This window comes from Colossoma macropomum, unplaced genomic scaffold, assembly GCF_904425465.1.
Source record: "Colossoma macropomum unplaced genomic scaffold, Colossoma_macropomum, whole genome shotgun sequence".
In the NCBI taxonomy this organism is placed as follows: Eukaryota; Metazoa; Chordata; class Actinopteri; order Characiformes; family Serrasalmidae; genus Colossoma; species Colossoma macropomum.
This window is the reverse complement of record NW_023494801.1, coordinates 27,826,401-27,849,108: the sequence shown is the minus strand read 5'-3', so window position 1 is coordinate 27,849,108 and position 22,708 is coordinate 27,826,401. Positions and strand designations below refer to the sequence as shown.

Below are 22,708 nucleotides of genomic sequence, written 5' to 3'. Positions count from 1 at the left end.
AGAGCCAGAACAGGAGCCACACAGGAGCCCTGATGCTGCAGTGATGAAGGCTCTCCAGTTCATCCTCTTTCTCGCCGTGTGCTTGTATGATGCCTACGTTCTCGCGAAGACCCAGGAGTTCTTCATCGCTGTCGTTGAAACAAGCTGGGACTACCTGAACATGGACAGCACTGACTCGGCCGCCAATCAAAGGTAAAGGCCTCCATATAAGTAATACAGACACACCAAGAGAGTGGACATTACACTGAGCGACCCATTTAGTGGAAACCTCTACCTGATATGTATATGCACTGGCCAATTTATCAGAAAGGCCCACAATATAGGTGTTCTTTGTAGGGTTGAAGTTACAGACTGTAGCCCAGTTAAATTCTGCACATTTATCAGGCCTGTTCTTGCCCTAAAAAAAGGGACCACCATAGGGCCATCACTGGCCAGATAATATTTGGAAGGTGGACCATTCTCAACAGCAAGGTATTGTGTGCAGTGATGGCCACTTTCCTAGAAACCCCTACCTTGCTGGTGTTTTATTAGAGAATTGTAGTTCATCTAGTCCAACAGATGGGCTACAATCTGTAACTGTAAACCTACAAAGTGCTCATACAAGTGTATGCAAAGTACATATAATGTATACAGTATATATAATATTTTATGTTTATTTTTTTGCCAAGATGTTACATTCAGCAAATAAACAGTAACTGTGCATTAAAATGTCCAGTTCTCTGTAGAGGATGTGTTAACTTATTTTTATTCAGAGTAGTTTCATGTGAAATGCTCTGCACTAGAGAAACTTACTGACTCAGATTTCTTTACATTGGTGGTGATAGGAACCAGGGGTCGTCATATCTACAACACAAATATAGCTTTTTTTATTTAGTGAACCTACACATCTCCTGAGTTTTTATATGTAATGTTGATGCTGGTTAAAATAGCTAAATCTTACAGTGCCCTGTACCTTAAATGGCATTCAAAGAAGTTTTAGACCAATTGCTCAGCTCATAACTATCATAAAACAATGTTTCAGCCATCAGGCATCATATTCATAACCATTAAATGTAATAATTTCATGCACGGGAGCTTTTAGAGGGATTAAGCTCTTCAGACGTCTGGTTCCTATGACCACCACTGTGAACAGTTCTAACTCCCTAGAATGGGGCATTTCACACCAAACCACTTTGAATGACTGTTAACGATCGAATTATATAGACATCTAGAAACATTCAGTCAAACTTCCCTTTAAAAATATACAGTCTTGTGCAAAAGTTTTATGTGTTGTTAATTTTCTAAGCAACAATAATTAACACATCCTCTACAGAGAACACACTGCACGTTTTAATATACAGTTACTGCTTATTAGATGAAATCAACAAAACTGTACAAAACTGTGGCCTGTGCAAAAGTTATTTTGTATATTTTCCTTTCTTGTATTTAAACACCCCATGTAAGCTTGTTCCTGCAGAGTTATGCCCCCAAACGTTCACACGCGACTGTTTTTGTATGTTTTACTTTTGCATTCAGTTAAGTGCGCCTACATTCCCTGTCTTGCAGGAGTTCATTTTGGTTTGGGCATTTGGACAAAAAAATATAAAAAAGTAAAGTGTTACTATTTCATGCATCTCTTATTGCAAGGAGTGACCTAATGGCCTTTATCTCTTCATTCTTGCCAGGAGATTTGCATCTGGTGTCCAGAAATTCAAGAAGGCCATTTACACCGAATTTACAGATTCTACTTTCACTACTCAGAAAACAAAACCTCCATGGGCTGGTTAGTGCATGAGATTTTATTCTTTAAATCATTCAATGTATATTTTTAGCAAGGTTGTGACAAATATTTCTGGCTGATTACTGAGAAACTGTCAATTTCTCTGTAAAGTGACCTAAACAATCAAGTTATTCACAGTCTGAATTCTTGGCTTAGAGGCATTCAACTACACAAAATAAAGGCAACCCAAAAGGTTCCCTTGGATAAAGGCTGTAGATGATGCAAAGTAACTTCAAGTGGCTCTTTAAAGACCCATTTTTCTAAATATGTAGAAGTGCAAGAACCTTTATAAAGTTTAGACTCTCCACATCATGCTAAGGTTTTACACCAATGAAAGTTTGTTTTTCCCAGAACTGTATATTTAAGCCAAACCACTTAAGAACCTTTATTTTACAGAGTACAGCAAACTCTAAACATTAGGCTACCTGAAAAAAGCTGACATTAAAACAGTTTATATTATTGTGCTTTTGTGTTGCAGGTATTCAGGGTCCTACAATCAGAGCAGTGGTCAATGACAGGGTGGTGGTCCACTTCAAGAACTTAGCCTCTCAGAATTACAGCATCTCCCCGATCGGGGTCCCATACTGGAAGCAGTCAGAAGGTGAATTCTTTGGCCTTTTGTTTCTCATTTCTCAGGACTGTACTAGAAAATCTTTGCTGGCTTATGAAGTTAAATCTTTAGAACCACAGGTCATACCAACACAGTGGTTAGGAACTCTAAAACCCTTTATAACCCCTGGCCACATTATTAGAAACTCTTACTTTATAGCTTTGTTTGTGGAGTTAGAGACTGTAGCCCAACAGTTGATGCACATTCTGTGCTAGTGTAGTTATACACCTGTATAGTGGTCCTAATGTGGAGTGGAAGAACAAGGTAGGTGTTTCTAGGGTAAGCATAACTAACCTATCCATGCTTCACCTACAAATGCAACAAGCTTATGGACAAGAATGTTGGCAAGAAATCCCATTCAACCTGATGAGAAACTGTAGCGCTCTTTGTTTATTGTCACTAATGTTGAGTTGCCAGTTTAAAATGCGACACAACCGAGCTAGATTGTGTTATTTTAGCTAATCGAAACTAAATTGGAAACAACACTGCGGTTGTTATTACACAGCGGATAACACCACTGATGCCCAGGGTTCGATTCCCCACCCGGGTAAGCACACGACTCTGCCCCAATAAGACTTCATAGGCAAGGTGGTGACACTTTATTTTGAGTGGTCCTTTTTAAATGAAACAAACACCCCATGGACTCTCAGTAACGTCAAAAAACATATGAGGGTTAGGATTAGGTTTTGGGTTGAGGTTAAGGTTAGAGTTGGGGTTACATTTTATTTGCAGTGGTCCTTCGTAGATGAGTTAAACAGATTACTATATACTTATAGATGTTCTGTTGATACATTACTTACATTACGCAAAACCTAACCTTACCCAACCTTACCCAAAACTTAAGCCTGACCCTGGCCCTAATCCTTCAAAGTATTTATATAGTTTGAATAAGACTAGTTAATTTACTTGTTACCACATGAAGTAATTCTTTTAAGGTAGATCTGATGAGCCATTTTTTACAGTGTATATAGAACCATTTCATGCTTGAATAGTTTTTTGCATGGTGAAATGGTTCTTCAGACTGACGGAAAATGTGTTGTATATGGTTCTCTACAGAACTTTTGAAAATGGTTCTACATAGCATCAAAAATGGCTTTTATATTGTTATAGGTTTGACATCAAAACCACAAAAGAACCCTTTTTGGTGCTGTATACACTGTAAAAAGTGTCTCGTCAGATCTACTTAAAAATTACTTCATGTGGTAACAAGTAAATTAACTCAAAAAATTACTTTGATTGAAAGAATCATTCATTCAAAGTATTTATTTAGGTTGAATAAAACTAGTTCATTTACTTGTTACCACATGAAGTAATTTTTTAAGTAGATCTGGCGAGCCACTTTTATAACTATTTTCAAAAAGGTTTTATATAGAACCTTACACAAAATATTCTCTGTAAATCTGAAAAACAATTTCACCATGGAAAGAACCATTGCCTTTACTAAAGGACCCTTAAAGAACCACCTTTCTTTAAGGGTGTAAGGTTAAATTTAATAAAATCTTTCTTCAAACTTTAAGTTCAGTTGCATTTAATAGATATTTAGTCTTTTATAAAGCATCAAAATAAAGTCTTATTGTAAACACTGACCATTTGCTGATATCATGCTCGATTACTCAATGAAGTATACTACACCCAGTGGAACTTCTCACACACTTACAAAATAAATGAATAACGAACCCTAATCTCTCAGCAAAATGAGTCTTACAGTTTCTGTTTTTTCGATCTCTAGAACTTGTCCAACCTGTTTTTATCTGTGTTGCACAAAGCTTCTGACCAAATGATCCTATGTGGCAGCGTAGCAAAGAACTTATTACATAATTCTGGTGTTTCTGACAGAGCTAAACTTTGATTAAGTACTTCCTGCCCTCAAGAGGCATACGGTTTGATTAATGCATGTGAAAATCTATTCTTTTGAAACTCTGGGCCTACCCCCCAAAAACAAAAGCAAAGATGTTTCCATACATTACATCGTGAGTGTAGATTAATATCTTACTTTCTGAAATGGGGGAAACACAAACCAAATGTAGAAGAATTAAATAAACTGTTGATACTGAGAGAGATTTGTAAATTCTTAGATTAAAAAGATTTGTAACAAAATGTCATTAAACCTAGACTGAAATATAAAGAAATGTAATTGTTGGCTGCTGCTGTTTTCTACGTCTAACAACTAACTGTAACCTATTTAGGCTATAACTAGTACTTGCAGCCAGTGACCTATCGAGGATCTCCAGAAGGCCTAGAGTGACTTTTTCTCACAAAATTGGTCCTACTGTTGTAAATCAAAATGTGATTTGCTGATTCCACTGTCTATTCCCAACTATGTTGGGCATTAATCTAAGTGTAAGGCCTTCAGCTCAGCCCCTGATGCCATAATCAATGGGAGCACTATGGTTGGTATGGTGTAGTGAGTAAGACCTCCACCTTCTACACTGTAGACCAGGGTTCAATCCCCTGCCTAGGCAAGCACCCTACACTATACCTATAAAAGTCCTTGGGCAAGACTCCTAACACTGCCTATGTATGTAAAAATGATCGAATTGTAAGTCGCTCTGGATAAGAGCATCTGCCAAATGCTGTAAATGAGAACTAGTTTGGGTGTATCTACATAGACAACACAAAAACATGAATCCTGATTGGATAACTTTCCATTGGGCATTTCAAGAATGTAACAATTTTGTTTCCAACCAAAACTTAACAATCAAATTAGAGTATTACTACAAAACCTGCAGCGTTTAAATAAAGCAAGCATACTGATTAACTCTAACTCTAAGCTGAGGCTCAGCTGTGTCGTAAAACCTTTCCTTGTATTAGTAACAACAGTGAGTGACTAAAATCTAGATAAGAGATCATTTCTGGAATGCCATCTTTGATGTCCTGTTCTGATGTGTCCAGGTGCTGGCTATGATGATTCCAGCTCTCTCCAGGAGAGAGAAGATGATGCAGTACTTCCAGGTGGCTACTATAAATATGTATGGGACATTCACCCCAACAGTGGACCAACTTTAACTGACCCAGAGTGCCTCACCTACTCGTACTCATCTCAGGTGGACGTTGTGCGGGACTTCAATTCCGGACTCATCGGCGCTTTCCTGATATGCAAGTCAGGTCTGAGAGAATTCGATCTAATATCTATATATGTATACGCTAGCATATATATAGCAAAGTAGTTCTAGCAGCATAACACTACCATTGTTGTTACCTAGCAACCAGTGATTCATATATGGTGTAAAACATACTGTATTCAGATTTAACAACACACACAGAACATTTTTCAACAAAATTATTTAGTCATAACTGTCACCCATTATATTTTTACCAAAGAAAAAATGAGTCAGCAAAAAAAACCCTTTGGGTAATAGTTTAATTAAAGGCTACTTAAACAGCTGTTTTATGTGTTTTATGTATAAACATTGAATAACAAAAAACTCTTGAGTATTTATGACAGTATTCTTAAAATGGTATTGCATTGGCATAAGGCTCCTAAATGGCTCCTAAAAGTCCATTTATAGCAATTGATATGAAGCATTAATGGCACTTATAAGGCAGAGGCCCATTATACATCAGTGACTATTTTGTCATATGCATTTCACCTGTGTAAATACCAGGGATGGATGAAGTACAAAAGTCCTGTTCTGGAGTGAAAGAGAAAATATTCTGGGCAATAGGTCCTTTTCATGACGAATGGACGTGCATAAACACCGGGTAAAACAAATACTGCTATTGCCTTCCAGATGACTATTAACCTCAGAAATACTGGCATTCGTATCACTTCAGTTCACCTTGGAAAGTATATCTGCTCGTGTTTTTAATAGTTGCCAAGATTGAAATTCGAGGCTGTGTCCAGAATTGTTGGAGAACACCAAACATGAAACAACGAGTGCGTTTACATGCACTTAATAATCCAATAACTGCAGAAAATCAGATTTTGTCAGTAGTCTGATCAACACATTTACATGCATTTGAGTGATCAGATAATTGCGAAACTCTGGGTCTACATGAGTCAGACAGTAATCAGATTTCTGCTTTGCAACCAGCAAATAAACTCACAGAAGAAGACGTGATGTAAACTCAAACTTCATGGCGTTGCTTCAAAAGTGTTTTGCTGCCATCTCTATTTACGGTCTGTTTTCACACATGCACAGACTGAGATATCTGAAAGAAATCAGAGTAAGAGTATACATGCACTGAGAAATCTGATTATTGAGCTAAGATCCAGCTCTATTTATTGGATTTCTTACTAGGATTTCTAGATCGGAGTATGCTGTTTACATGACCATCTGAATAACCAGATAACTGCAGAAATCCGATTATGATCAGATTATTCAGTGCATGTAAACACACTCAATGTGACCAAGCTGAAAAAAGAATAAAAAGAATTTTTTGGAGAATCCCCTCACAGCTATATATATATATATATATATATATATATATACAGAGTATGATAACATCGGCTACAGAGTGATAAAACAATGCATAGGTGAAAATAATATTAACCAAATGCCTAGATTAGCCATGTTAGCTGGAGATGTTGAAGCAGCTTGTTAACAATAAGCTAGTTAGCAAAAAGATAAACATGCCCACATACTGGAGTTTTATAGATATTGCATCTGCTGCTTTTTAACTGTTATTCAATGCTTATACATGCCTTATGAGGTTTACTCTCAGAACTGTTCATGTCAGTACAGTTAACTTGTTGAACTCTAGGCTCTAAGGCTCTAACCTTGACACTTATCATCCAGTCGCTAGTAAAAATGGTTTGGTGTGGACTAAGCTGTTAAATAAGGGAATATTTCCTGTGGAAAATTGGAACAGATAACAAATGAATAAGAAAAACTTTATAAAGTTAAACATTTCCAAAAAACAGTGTAATAAAATAAATAACCTGACTAATTTTACTTACCAGCCTTGGAAATTGGATTAATCTGACTGTGGCCTTTAACCTGTATCCAGGTGCTCTGACAGAGGAGCGTGAGCGGAAGGTTCCGGAGTTTGTGCTGCTGTTTGCGGTGTTTGACGAGAGCAAGAGCTGGTACAGAGAGCTGAGCAGAGCAGATAAACCCAGGAAAACGTCCAGTCAGCAGTTCCACACCATCAATGGATACATCAACTCCACTTTGCCAGGTTTGAACAACTCCTTCTCACAGCAGTATCTTCTACATCAACACATGGATACAGTATTGCAACCTAGAATCTGGTAAAACCGACTGATCAGCATGTTACACACATTAGTTTATGTCGGATATCCTACTTATCCTTATCTAAGTGGTCCTAGCTATATTCATCATTATCTTCTTTGTACAGGATTGAAGCTGTGTCTGAAAAGCCCAGTCATTTCCTGGCACCTGATTGGTCTGGGCTCCACTCCAGACATCCACACCATCCGGTTCCAGGACCACACCGTAAAGGTCATGGACCACAGACGGGTTACTGTTGAGATAACACCCATGACCTACACCATGGCCTTGATGAGGCCATACACTGAGGGAAAGTTTCTGATCTCCTGCAAAATCCACTCACACCAGCAAGGTAAAGATCACTGTGTAATTGCACTGGCCAGTTTATACCAGATTATGTATCTGTGCATACCTTCTTCCCACATAAGCCAGAAAAGGTCATGGCTAAGACGTTCACACTTAATAACAATAACTGTGCACTGCCTGGTCACGTCTATAGACCTGTGAGGTCATATATCTGTTTGTAGTTGGTGACATGACCAAATAAGGAAGTCTGAGCCAAAGCCAGTTTTATCTTTGGGAAAAATTAATATTGTTTTTTTGAAAATTGTGGCGTGTAGTAAACAAAAACGTTATTAAGGAGACACATTCCCCAAATGTGACTGAATTATGAGGTTGCTAAGTAGCTAAAATGCTAATATAGCTACATATATTTCTCAGGAAGTTAACACTCCTATGCATTTAACTGCTGTCATTGGAACTACACTAATACACAATTCCCAACACTATTGTACCGACTGGCCACTTCATTAAGTATACCTCATTGTATCTACGCTCTGTGTCCATTTTATCGGCTCCGTTTACCGTATAGGAGCAATTTTTAGTTCTACAATTACAGACTGTAGTCCATCTGTTTCTCTGCATACTTTGTTAGCCCCCTTTCACCCTGTTCTTCAATGGTCAGGACCCCCACAGGACCACCACAGGTATTATTTGGGTGGTGGATCATTCTCAGTCCAGCTGTGATACTGACATGGTGGTGGAGTGTTAGTGTGTGTTGCGCTGGTACGAGTGGATCTGACAGAGCTTTTAAACACCTCAGTGTCACTGCTGGACTGAGAATAGTCCACTCTAACAGCATCCTCTGACCACTGATGAAGGATGAGAGGATGACCAACACAAACTGTGTAGCAACAGATGAACTATTGTCTCTGACTTTATGTCTACAAGGTGGACTGACAAGGTAGTCTTAAGGTCTAACAGAGTGAAAGTAAGTGACCACAGTGTTTTTAAACTCCAGCAGCACTGCTGTGTCTGATCCACTCGTACCAGCGCAACACACACTAACATTTCACCACCAGGTCAGTGTCACCAAAAGTGCTGAAAGTGATCCACCACCTAAATAGTAGCTGCTCTGTGGTGGTCCTGTGGGGGCTCTGGCCATTATAGAACAGAGTCAAAGGATGCAGAGAAACAGATGGACTAAAGTCTGTAATTGTAGAACTACAAAGTGCACCTACATGGTAAATAGACACAATATGATAATAATAATATAAGTACATGTAATAAAAGGTGTAGATACAAGGTAAGTGCACTTAATTAAGTGGCCAGTCGGTGTATATAACAACATCACTTACTTAAACTGTGGACTACTATTGCCACCTACCACACTTCACATTGTGTGCTTGTTTGAACAGGGTATTTTGTGAGGTTGCCAGTATTACTATGTGAGTTCAATATACACAAAATTTCTATTTTGACTGTTTAAAGCAGCACCACCCAAATGTAAGATTTGGGGATTTGGAGACCTCTCTGGAAGAAATGTGTTATTTCATGCAACGTTCAGAACAACATTTTGTACTAGATCCCTTCCCTGAGTGGATGAATGTGATGATTGAAAGAGTATTCAAAGTGAACTCAAGTCAAAACTATGTGAAGGATGTATTTTCCAAAAATGTGAGTGAACTAACTGCTATTGTCATCATGTCTGTATCAGCACAATGTTGTTTTAGCATTTGAGGCCTAAACATCGAGCTGGATCTTCTTATTTCAGGCTTAACAGGGTGTTTTGCAGTAATGCTCGCACATCAAATTTGAGCTTTTTTACTCCTTTCAATGTTAACAAAACATCTTACATAGTGCAGCAGTAAAATATAGACAGTATTAACAATACATTAAGTTTTGTTTGTTTGAAAGTTATTTTGGCCAAAATTTGAGCATATACTTTATTGGCTTCTATCAGGATTTATGAGCATTCATGATGAGCATCATTTCAGTATTAATGGTGTTGCCTTCAGATTTTTACACCCTTAATAATCAGATTTGCAAACTGATATTATAACAATAGATATTGTTTTGTGTAAATGTATTATGACAGAGCATCTGAGAGCAAAAACACTGTTAGTTTAGGCTTCTGTATGAATAACTGACACTGTAAAATTATTCAAAAATGATGTTGCTTCTATTATATACATCATTAAATGAGCTTCTGACTTTTCTCCTGTCTTTGTGGTCAGCTGGCATGAGTGCTTTCTTCACTGTGGAGGACTGTCCTGAACCCGTGGAAGTGAGCGACAAGCGAACCGTCAAACATGCTGAGGATGAGGAGGAGGATGAAGATTACTCTTCAGACAATTTTTTTTCCACCATTGTGTTCCAACCTGGCATGCCACCCTCTGTTCTGAGGTCACCTGGGAGGGGAAGACCCAAAGTCTGGGTCCATTACATCAGCGCCGAGGAGGTCACCTGGGACTACAACCCTCAGAGTGACCGGTAGGGACACTCCATTCATTTTCATTTGAGTTGTTTGCAGGGGTGCGAGGTCTGTTATATGTCATAAGCAAGCATATTTTTTGTTGACTAATGGCCGATTTGTCATTATTACTGGCCTGATATTGAAATGATAGCCTATAATAAAAATCAAATACAATATAGTATATTTTGAGGTGCCCAATAACCCTTATGTCTAATTCATGTCATGTTCATGTAAAATTAATCAATGAATAATGTTTTAATATGTCTATATTTGTAAACCTTTTTAAAAACCTATCGCAGACCCTGGCTTTTGAACTTGCTGGGAACAATCTGGGTGGTCTTTTTCTTCTTTGACTCAGAGAACATGTTTATTCTTTCCACAAATAATCTGAAAGGTTGACAAATACATGTTTCCACTGTACATCAGTCCAATTCAGATAGGTTTGTGCCCAGAGAAGTCGGCAGGGTTTCTGGATGTTGTTGATACATGACTTCTGCTGTGCATAGCACAGTCGTAACTTGCATTTGTGGATGCAGCGACAAGCAATGTGTCTTAACAACGATTTGACAAAGCCCATTTAGTGATATCCATGCTTGTTTTTAATGAAGTGCTGTCTGAGGGACTGAAAATCACAGGCATTCACACTTATTAATCTTAGTTACTCACAGGGATTTCTCCAGATTTTCTGAAACTTTTGATGATATTATGGCCCATTGAGGGTGAAATACCTAAAAGTCTTGCAAACACTCATTGAAGAACATTATTCTTAAACTGTAAGATGTTTTGGCAAAGAGGCAAACTTTGCCCTGTCATTGCTTATAAGGATCTAGGCCTTTCCTGGATGATACTTTTAAACCCATGCATGATTGCATCCCCTGTTTATGTTCTCTAAACAGTTAACTATGTTCCTAGTCTTTAATTGTCCCTGTTCCAACTTTTTTGGAACAAGTTGTTTGCATAAATTTGAGAATGTGCATATTGCATAGTTACAAAAAAAAAGAAGAAAACAACAATGAAGTTGATAAGGAAAAACATAAAAAAAATCTTGCCTTTCTACTGTTTTTGTTTAGATACAGGTCTAAATGGATTTACAAATCACTGCATTTTTCATACTGTCCCAAACATATATGAGCCCAGACTTTTATTCTGTTCCAGGTCCTCGAGGATGGCCCCCACGGTTAAACGCTGGGGTAAAGTGTATAAGAAGGTGGTGTATGTGGAGTACACAGACAAAACGTTCACTGTGAGGAAGAGCAAGAGCAACATGTTGATTGGTCCTGTGCTCAGGGGAGAGGTAGAGGACCAGTTCCAGGTTAGTTCATATGCTATATGATTATCTTTCTACAAAGGCCTTCAAAGGTAAACGTTTGATAGAAACATTGATGCTCACTCCACTTTGTAATGCCTTTTCAGATCGTTTTCAAAAACATGGCTAGTCGACCATACAACATTTATCCAAACGGACTTGCCAGCATTCAGCCTTTGAAGAAGAAAGGTAAAGGTAAGCACGGTTTGTGTTTCTACCGTCAGATGTCACCACAGTACAGCAGCCCCTTAAAGAACAGCCTTATTACACAGTTATCAATCTTAGTTATTGTCAACTATATCAAATATGAATTATTTACCAGCTTGCATAAAATGAATGTTTAATTTATATAGTTATGAGAGAGATAAATTGAGGTGTATACTCACAATGGGTTCCTTGTAGTTTGAAGGGTTTATGTTAAGTTATCTCTGACTTTAGTAATTAATGTTATCTCTAAAAACAGAATTTAGGAGTGTAATTTTAGTTAAGGCCTTAAGAAGCACTACAGAAGGTGCTACATAGTATAACAATAATTATTATTAATATTAGAACACTGAGTGTCATAGAGATGAGAAAAAAGCTATTTTAGTGCTAATAGCTCCCTCTTGTGGAGAATCGTCAGCCTGCTAAACATGAGTAAGTGAGTTATAAGGCAGGTCCATTAAATGCTTTACTTCTAACAATAAAAGGAGTATCTGCAGTGTACTTCCATGATGATGCAGTTTGGAAAAACTTTGTTGAAGTACCGTTTCTTGAGGAACAAAATATTTCTATATTGTCACTGTTGGAACAACACTTTGTATTGCCAAAAATGGGGGAAATGTATTAATTTGTAAGTTAATGTTTCAATTTTTAGATAATTCGTATTTGCTATGAAGTTTTGACACAATGTAAAGTTGATGTTTTCAAAACAAGTAAAAAATGAAAAAAAAAAATGTTTTGGAGTAATACATCTATTAATATGATGCACTGTTCTTAAAAAATGTAGCAATTTATTGCATTCAATTCAGTCAAGTAAAAATAATAACAGGAGCTTTCAGATAATGGCACATGATCTAAACTTTTTCAAAGATCTTATGAGACGTACTGGCATGCTCGTTATTTATTTCACCCCACCCGTGTTTTTTACAAGCATTAAAGGACTTCGGTTTCCTTAGGAAATAAAGGCGTAACCGCTTTCCTGTTATTGATGTTCTTTTTCCAGTCAAGTTTCTGTCATCATCATTCTAATCCTTTAAATTCTTAAACCCAAAACATGGGAAATTCAAAATCCCTCAATACCCACAACTCCTAACTTGACCTACACATTTGGCATTGTGTTTTGTGCCATGTCACAGATAAGAAAGGAAAAGTCCTCAAGCATTTTCCAAGATAATCGCTATGTGCTGCGTCTGCTTTGTACAGTGGTGAAACATATTCTTCTATTTTAAAAGTGTTCTTTTATAAGTACAGTAATCAAAATAATGTGAGGATAGAGTTCACAGTGAAAAATTGTTGACTCTCTAAGATCAAATGGTTATAGAAGGGGACAATACTGTACTGTTATGCAGACTCTGGGAATAACCCATGTTGTTGTGGCTCTCTGTGGCATGAAGAGAAGCAGGTGGACCTGCGCTCTCTGGCCGTGCCTCCAGGTGAGATTATGATGTACCTGTGGAAGTTGACCGCAGAGGATGGTCCTGCTGATGCCGACCCACGCTGTTTAACTCGCCTGTACCACAGTACAGTGGATCCAGAGAGGGATGTGGCATCTGGGCTGGTGGGACCGCTGATCATTTGCAAATCACAGAGTTTGGACAAGCGAGGGAAAGTGGTGAGGCAACACGCACCATCTCTCACCATCTCGTCTTTTTAGATGATTACATATAGTTACCTATAGTAGACCTCTGAAAGTCTGCTTGTATAAAGTATATACATTGTGCCAACAGTAAAGTTTGGTGGAGGAGGGATAATGGTCTGGGGCTGTTTTTCAGGGTTTGGGCCGCTTAGTTCCAGTGAAGGGAAATGTTAATTCTACAGCATACAAAGTACATGTTAGACAATTAAATGATTCCAACTTAATGGCAACAGTTTAGGGAAGGCTCTTTGCTGTTCCTGCATGACTGTGCCTCTGTGCACAAAGCAAGGCCCATAATGACATAGTCTGACAAGTTTGGTGTGGAGGAACTCCAGTGGAATGCGCGGAGCCCTGAAACTCAACCCCCCGAACACCTTTGGGATCAATTGGAATGCCAATTGTGAGCCAGGCCTTCTTGTCCAACATCAGTGCCTGAATTTACAAATGCTCTTTTGAGTGAATACGTACCCACAGACACATTCCCACAGACACACTTCAAAATCTTGTTGAAAGTCTTCCTAGAAGAGAGGAGGCTGTTATTAGCTGCAAAGAGGGACAACTCCATGTTAATGCCCATGGTTAAGGAAAGAAATGTCCAAGAAGCTCATATAAGTGTCCACATACTTTTGGCCATATAGTGCATTTGAAAACATGGCTGCCCTTTACAGTGTGAGAACATTTCATTATGAATAGACAGAAATGGTCCAGAATGAATTCTTGTAAATCTCATTAGATGACTCCACATTGTCCTCTACATTATATTACATCTTTCATCATTTCCTAGTTTAATCTCCAATTTAGTCATGTCCAGTTCCACCCACTAACTGGATTTCTCCCAGTCACATCAAGCTACCAACCTGGATGTGTGGAGGCTAGCACAAGCTTGCTCCGAGACATGTGAAGTGCTACTCCACCTTTTAGAACTGCTACTCTAACAGAATGTCATTAGACAGCTCAACACGCTTGAAGGAGAACACAAAGTACCAGCTAGAAGCTAGCAGATCCCTGTATTGGCTAGGAGAGAGGGGGAGGTAGGACTACCCACCCAGAGAGAACTCTTTTGGACTTTAGGTCATGAACATCGCTGAGGATCAAGTTCACAACCTCCCGAAAATAGGGCCAATGGTTAGACAGTTGTGCCACTTGAGAGGCCCTCAAATAGTGCAAGCATACCATTTCAGAGATGCAGGGCTTTCTTCTTACAGAAACAATGCTTTGTGAATTTCTTGAAAGATCTTCACTCAGAATAAACTTAATGATTTGCTCCATCATGATTTGCTCCACCTCATTATTTATACTACTGGAACTGTAGTTGAATAGGAGGCATGGACACATGGATTTTATGAATGCTGGGGAGATGGATGGATGGCTGGATGGATGGATGGATGGATAGATAGTTCACTTGATAATAGGTATGTTTCATTTTCAGGTAACGTCAGACAGAGAAAGACCCCTCATCTTTTCAGTGTTTGATGAAAACAAAAGCTGGTACCTTGAGGAGAACATTCAGACCTACATTCAAGATCCTTCCAAGGTTGACCGCAATGATCCCCGATTTTACAAATCCAATGTCAAGTACAGTAAGTATCTTCTATTAATTGGGTCAGTTCTGGGTTTTGTGTAATTTCACTGTAAGGTTGACTGGTAAGCAGTATTTTACAAGTGAAGTTGCCTCTTTCTCTTTTCTTCTCTGCAGGTGTGAATGGTCTCATCAATAACAGCCTGCAGTTTAAGACATGTGCTGGGGTAGTCATGCTCTGGCATGTGGCCAGTGTGGGCATGGACAGTGGCTTCCTGTCTGTTTACTTCACGGGAAACCCTTTTGAGAAGGACAGAACGTATGGCACTGTCCTCACACTTTTCCCCATGACTGGAGACACTGTCACCATTGAGATGGAGACTGAGGGTAAGGGTCAGAAGTTACGGCACTGACTTTTCAGTTACTGGAATAGTAGGCTGCAATAGTGGCAGTGCAAGAAAGTTGATAATAACCAGATGGATCTAGAAATTACATGATGCTAATTGACGGTCTGTAATGTCCATTTGTTGTTTTAGAACTATCTGTTAGAACTGCCACTCTAACATTACGTTATTAGAGTCACAAAAGCAGTATCTTGCTCCTTCTTACTCCTACAGCACAGGAAACATCTTTTTTTTCCAAATTAATTCTTGCAGCTGAAGCCAAAGACAATTTAGTGAGTTCTTCACTGTGCCAAGTGAAGATAAAGTCATTCAAGCACTCAAATTACCTGACCAGTTAATGCACCAGAATGTAAATTAGAAAGGTATGTTGAAGAGTCGATTTCTATTTTTAGAATTATTACTTTGCAAAGAGTCTGCTAAGATGACATTAGCTAGTTAATCTAATGTTAACATTATTAGCATTTACGCTAGTCACCACAGAATGACTTTGTGAGCACAGCTAATGTTTAACTAAGCTATCTAGTAAGCAAAAACTAATGCATCGGTTCTCACTCAAGAGCAAAAAATGAAGACTTACTTTGACGACACATGAGTCTATGTAGACCTCTTTGCAAAATGCAGTGTGGTTCAAAAAGATTTATCTGATTTCAAAATGATTTATTTCACTTGTAAATCATTACAGAACAATGCAGTAAATTGTAAATGGTTTAAGTGAGCTTAAAGTTTATTATGTAATTTTACAAGTGCTCACTATGACATCCTCCAGCTGTACGGACAACATCAACGCCACAGTCAAATTCATCCCATACTCGATTGAGCATGTCGGGTGTCACTGTACTCACAGCTGTTTCAATGCAATTTCGGAGATCATCCAGTGTTGTGGAACCACTGACGAAAGCTCTGAGCTGTTGGAGGTTTACTGCTGACAAAAATCACTTTGCACAGTTGAGTGACAGATGCACTCTTATTGAAGCGGAGAACATAAAACACCTTTTGCTCAGGTGTTGCCATGTTCTCGCAGACTGAAGGGAGCCATCTTCTGGTGACAGTCAGAAACTCTATGACACCCTCAATTGGTATGTGATTGGTTCCTAGGCACCCCACGGTTGTAAAAATATGGTGCTTTGAAATCAGATGAATCTTTTTTAATCACCCTGTATTGTAAAGTCAGTCAGTAAAACCTTGTAGCCAATGACTTAAGCTATGTTTACTAGAAAAAAGGGTAGCTACTGGACAAATGAGATGTTTTAGACTACTACAGAGGTATAAAAAATATGCACAAAAATTGTTAACTGTGGTTATTATGCTGCTTCCAGCTGTTTCACAAGAATGTGGAACATGAACTAGAACTAGAAACTTAAGTGTCGATGGATTTTGTCAGTTTATGGTTCTTGGAGACTGTTAAGACCTTGGCACCAACAGGACCTAATGGTACTCAGGGGTGTCTTCCTGTGTCTTTGATAACACAGTTTTGGTAACACTATCTTTGGTAACACTTTGGCAACATCTGAAGCCAACAACAAAATAGAGAATTCAATACTTTTCTGGATGAGTTTAAAATCTCAAGCACTACTGCATCACCAAGTGCACCAAAATGTAAACTAGAATGGTATGTTGTGGTGTTGATTAGAATTATTATTTTGTCAAGTGTCTGCTAAGGTGGACAGTGGGAAAAAGCCTGATTTGATCACAGATTGCTTTAATTATTTTAATGTTGTAATTGTTTCCTCAGGTGAGTGGGAGATCGGTGCATTTGATCCTGTTTTGAAACAACAAGGCATGAGTGTACGTTACTCTGTGATGAACTGTGAGAAAATACTCCCCCTGGTGGACAAAGAGTATGACTATGACACTGAGGATTACATAGAACAGAATCTCTTGACCCCAAGGGGCTTCAGGGAGAGGAACCGGACGATGGCCATCCGGGTGTGCAGGAGGCCGCAGGGGAACAATACCCAAACAGACCTCCTTGCTGGGGAACGTCATAGGAATACTAGCCAGGAAAGTGCAAGGGGTGGGAGAAGAAAGAACACACTGGTCTGCGAGATAAAACTTGTCCCAGTGGAGGAAGCTGAGGATCTGGACGTTCTCTCACAGGGTGGAATTCCACAGGACATTCTGGATCAACTGGACATGGAGATGGGCAGAAGCTCCTCAAGACGTCAGAAGAGATCTGAACATCTTCTCTCTGATTTTCACCAAACGGATCTGGAACAGTCAAATGAGACAGATGAGGCAGTTATAGTGGAAGAAGAAAAAGATCTGATATCAGTGAAAACAAGCACTATTACAACCTCAGGATACAAGGACGAAGGTCAAATGGAGACATCAAGTCCGGGAAAGAATTCTTCTATTGACCTGTTCAAGAAATTCATTCAGAGGTCAGGGTGGAACACGAGTTCTGACCTTAGCAAACCACTTAATGACGTTGAGGACTCTGATGAGGATGATGAAGTTACATTAGAACTGAAGTCTAATATAACAGAGAGGAGTCGAAGGGAGACATGGGGTGTTGGTAAGGATGGAGGTGAGATACCACAAGATGTTTTGAGTGGCAATGACATTCTCAAAGACTCAGTTCTAGAGGTGGACAAGTTGGTGGAAAGCTTAGATCCTCGTGGATACACTCCAAAACACTCACAGAGGATTCCTCCTCTGAAAACTTTCCCATCAAACTCCTCAGCCAACCAAACACATCCAAAGAAGACTTTGGACGTGGAATACGATGATTATGAAAGTGAAGGGAACGAATCTACATTAAGCTTCAGCACCTGGAATGAAATGGACATCAGGTCCACGGAATCAAAATTTCGTAGCTATTATATTGCGGCTGAGGAAATCCTGTGGAATTATGGGATCGAAAAACCTCCTCATCTCCTCAGTCCCAGGTGGAGTATAAATTTCAATAACTACAGACCCAGCAGTGCATTTGAAAAGTCAATGGCCCTTATTCATCAAAATTGCGTACGGTCAAATCTGATCATGAAATGAGAGCACGCAAATTTCACAGCTTTGTTTATCTCACAATTAATTCCTTCCTGTCGTCGTAGTTTTAACACTGTAAAGTTTGGTCAGTGGAGGGAGCAATGCACACACCTCTTGACCTCAAACTCTGCCTACAAGCACAGCCATTGGCTCATGAGCTGCTAAATGCTATTTTTAATTGGCTCCCTACCAACACATCTGCATGAATTAGGACGTGCTTCATGTAAATGATGTGTAAAAGAGGTGCTGGTAAGCTGGCGCTTGATTTCACGCACTGAAGCTGATTCATCATTTGCTCTCAAATCTCTGCTTGTTTTCACGTCGCATGAAAGTTTCATAAATCAGATGCAAAGTAGTTTGTACGTCATTAAAGGTGGTCAAATCTGCTCTATTTTTATTTAATGAATAAGGGCCAATGTATAAGTGCATGTAAAAACAAGTCGATACTAAGGGTGGACAATCTGGCAAAAATATATAATCATTCTCAAAGGCATTTTCTGAATTGCTTCACCATATTTCTTTTCTGAGTTTTGCAAACTAGTTTTATAACAGTGGCCAACTATTTTGTGGTCATGATTTACAAAGGTACAAAGGCCTGGCATCCAATCAGCTACATGTTGCTATGCTGTTTCTGCAGTTATTATAGACCGGTTGTTGTTGTGTACAGGCTCTCCATAATTGGTCTTAATATGTCTTTTTATGATACATGCAGTTGTTCAGTGTTCTAGAAATACTGATGATACTCAGAAAACCATTATTGTATTGTAATTTATCACGGTAGTGATAACATCGCCATATTGCCCACCCCTAGTTAAAATACCATCAATTCTGAACAGAAATTAAAGTGATTGTGCTTTATGTATGTTTGTATGCATTGTAGAGAGATGAAACAAGGAAAGAAGAAGTACTTTGCAGCCTATAAGAAAGTAGTGTACCGGGAGTACCACGACAAAGAATTTCAGAATCCAGTGAAACGTGGTGAGCTGGACAAACACCTTGGGATTATGGGCCCTGTGCTGAAGGCTGAAATTAACGATGTCCTCACTGTACGTCTAGAGTTATTACTGTTGTTTTGCTATTTAATTTAAATATAGTTGCATGATTATGCAATGAATTGCATTTACATTTTGAATTGACAAGTTTGAGCCTGTGCTTCTAATCTTTTTTGATTGTTCCATTGTCAAGAAAAGATGGCAAGAATATAACAAATTCAAAATATAATATTATCAAACTACTGCATGCCTTCACTATCGCAAGATTTGCACCAAAGCCTTTAGATAAAATGTAAAGTAGGACAATTAAAAGAATTGCTCTTTGCATTGTACTGTGATTTCTGGTGGTGATTGCCTGTTGCTGTCTGTCACAGGTGGTCTTTAAGAACCTTGCGTCCAGGCCTTACTCACTGCACCTTCATGGGGTGTATGATAAGATCACAGGGAATTTTGGCCCAGGAGTAAGTCCAGGAGAAAGGCTGCGAGATGGAGAGGCCCCGGGAGACCCGGTTCCTCCAGGGGAGGAGAGAGTCTACAACTGGAGGATCACGAAACGACATGGCCCATATTCTAAAGACTTTGACTGCAAGGCTGGGGCCTACTATTCTACAGTCGACATGGTAGGCACAGTTTAACAAGTGCTGGTTTAGATAAACTATGGCTCTTTTCCTATCTGGTATTAACATCTGTCGCAAGTGAACAGCAAGACATATAGTTGTTTACTTTATTTACTCCTGGCATTCTGAGATGAACTGGGCCCCATTTACACCTGTACTTAGCACTCTCTGCTTATGGTCAGATCATCTAGGATGCATTGGAATGCCAGCAGTGAACAGGTGAAGCTTAAGTGAAGCTGAAATAAGATTGAATAAGACCAGAGTGATTTTCTTTTCCTGGTGAGCGTGCAGGCTGCTGCATTCTGAACTCATTCAACCTATTTAGAGAAGCATCACATGTTCACCTCAAACTGTGTCTAGTTGTCAACCAGTCTCCAACAGACTTGTTTATGTGGTTTCTGACACTGCCTCGTAACTCTAGCGTGAACCTCAAGAAGCAAAAACAACTAAACACACCAAAAGTGTATATATTTATCACAGTCTTTTCTTTTTCCACTTTGGCAAAGGCATGATTTTCATAATATGCGTATGTTTGTCTCCATGCGTCTCCATGTCCCCCCCCCCCTTCTAGGAGAAGGACATAAACTCTGGTCTGATTGGTCCTTTGCTGATTTGTCGTCCTGGGACACTGCAGCCGCGTTTCCTGCTACAGCCCGGAGTGCAGGACCTCTTCCTCCTCTTCACCATCTTCGACGAGAGGAAGAGCTGGTACCTGGATTACAACATCAGGAAGTTCTGCACACCACCCTGCCAGGCCAAAGTAGATGATCCTTGGTTTGAGTACGGCAACAGATTTGCAGGTACAGGACAGTTTTTTCATTTTTATTTTTAGAATTCCAGTTAGCAAAGTACAGTACAGCATGGTTTATAATAGTTTTGTAGGTTTAAATGCTCACTGCAACAATGCATCATCTATTCAGTAACAGCATACAATAAAAATCCATTTATACCAGAACGATACCAGAAAAATCAGAATTCATGAAATGTTCCATATATATTTGGGCTAGTAACATGTCCATAGTGTCACTATCAAAGTCTTTTGTTTTGTTTTTCATTTTTTCGAAAAAGCTAGCTGCCCTTTACATTGTGTGAACATTTCCTGATGAATGCACTCATAGAAAGATGCAGAATCACTTGGATGCACTGTTGTTATGACAACAATGACAAGTTCTCTTATTTCATTCTCTCTCATCTCTCTCTCCGTGCAGCGATAAACGGATATGTGGCAGAGACTCTGCCAGGCCTGGAGGTGGCACAGCACCAGATTTCTCGCTGGCACCTGTTGAACGTGGGGAGTGGAGGGGAATTCCATGCTGTCCACTTCCATGGAATTCCATTCAGTGTCGGGAAAGACGAGGAGCACCGCCTGGGAGTTTTCAACCTTTATCCTGGTAAATTTGAATTTAAACTTGACGGCGGCATAAATGAGCATGTTGTTGAGAGTTAATTGAGATTCAGGTGAAAGTGTGTAAATGGTGGTTTATGTTATATTCTGCATCCGCATGCACTGACCACTTTATTAGGTACCTTGTGCCTACACTCACTGTCCATTTTATCAGGTCTGCTTACCACTTGTGGCTTATGATTATAGACTGTAGTCCATCTGTTGTTCTGTACAATCTGTTAGCCTGTTCTTCAATGGTCAGGACCAACACTGAGCAGGTACTGTTTGAGTGAAGGATCATTCTCAGCACTGCAGTGACACTGACATGGTAGCGATGATGAACAGGGTTAACCAATGAATAGAGTAAACAAATTGTGGGGGCTAGCAAATTACACAGAGAAACAGATGGACTACAGTCTGTAATTGTAAAGCTGCAAAGTGCACCTGTATAGTAAGTGGACCTAAAATGGACAGTGAGTGTAGATACAAGGTAGGTGCACCTAATAAAGGGGGCAGTAAGTGTAGATGGCAAAGATGTACATGAGTTATGTATGTGAACATAATTACTTTCTGAACTGTCCTTGTAAGAATGAATGTGTATCTGATGTACAGGTGCTGATCTAAACTCTTCTCCTTCTCCTCTCTGCAGGTGTGTTTGGAACTATAGAGATGAGGCCGACTATAGTAGGCACCTGGCTTGTGGAATGCACCATTGGAGAACACCAGTTGTCCGGCATGAGGGCCAAACTGCTCGTCTACAATCCGTGTATGTGGCACCTTTCACACACACATATATATATATATACTGCAGTGCTGAGAATGATCCACCACCCAAATAGTACCTGCTCTGTGAGGGTCCACTGAAGAACAGGGCAAAAGGGGGCTAACAAAGTATGCAGAGAAACAGATGGACTACAGTACAATTATAGAACTACAAAGTGCACCTATATAGTAGGTGGAGCTGATAAAATGGACAATGAGTGTAGAAACAAGGAGGTGGTCATAATGTTGTGCCTGTTCCAGATCTTTGGTGCATGAAAACAGCTGCTTGACCACTCCTCTTAATTTTTATGTGCAAAATGTGGAGAAGGCCAGCACTGAATAATCTTAACACACAATTTGGGGCACAGGTTATCAGGCATTCAGAGACGTATGAAGGTGCTATGCCATTAAGACAATTAGAAACTAGTAATAAAAAGTTAGAATCAGTTCTAAAGGAAACACAAGGAGGCAGCCAGTGATGCAGTGATGCTAAAACTGGTGTAATATGATCTGGTTTTCTAGTGAGTGTAAATACTCTAGCTGCCTCGTTTTGCACAAATTGGAGTTTGTCTGTTGTGGCTGTGGGAGGTCCAGTGAGCAATCT

At 39.3% G+C, this 22,708-nt stretch overlaps 1 protein-coding gene across 1 annotated transcript in view; it reads left to right on the top strand.

Annotated features, from left to right (window-relative positions):
• f8 (coagulation factor VIII, procoagulant component) overlaps positions 1–22,708 on the top strand; it is a 34,007-nt gene continuing 11,299 nt past the window's right edge. The window contains exons 1-18 of the mRNA XM_036590007.1: positions 1–192; positions 1,665–1,762; positions 2,238–2,360; positions 5,262–5,474; positions 7,320–7,490; positions 7,671–7,895; positions 10,060–10,315; positions 11,454–11,610; positions 11,712–11,799; positions 13,200–13,417; positions 14,871–15,021; positions 15,138–15,347; positions 17,097–18,252; positions 19,230–19,395; positions 19,716–19,961; positions 20,530–20,758; positions 21,167–21,349; positions 21,992–22,108. Coding sequence (XP_036445900.1) covers positions 44–192; positions 1,665–1,762; positions 2,238–2,360; positions 5,262–5,474; positions 7,320–7,490; positions 7,671–7,895; positions 10,060–10,315; positions 11,454–11,610; positions 11,712–11,799; positions 13,200–13,417; positions 14,871–15,021; positions 15,138–15,347; positions 17,097–18,252; positions 19,230–19,395; positions 19,716–19,961; positions 20,530–20,758; positions 21,167–21,349; positions 21,992–22,108 — 4,156 coding nt within the window. The 5' untranslated portion in view covers positions 1–43. The remainder of the gene's footprint in view (positions 193–1,664; positions 1,763–2,237; positions 2,361–5,261; positions 5,475–7,319; positions 7,491–7,670; positions 7,896–10,059; positions 10,316–11,453; positions 11,611–11,711; positions 11,800–13,199; positions 13,418–14,870; positions 15,022–15,137; positions 15,348–17,096; positions 18,253–19,229; positions 19,396–19,715; positions 19,962–20,529; positions 20,759–21,166; positions 21,350–21,991; positions 22,109–22,708) is intronic.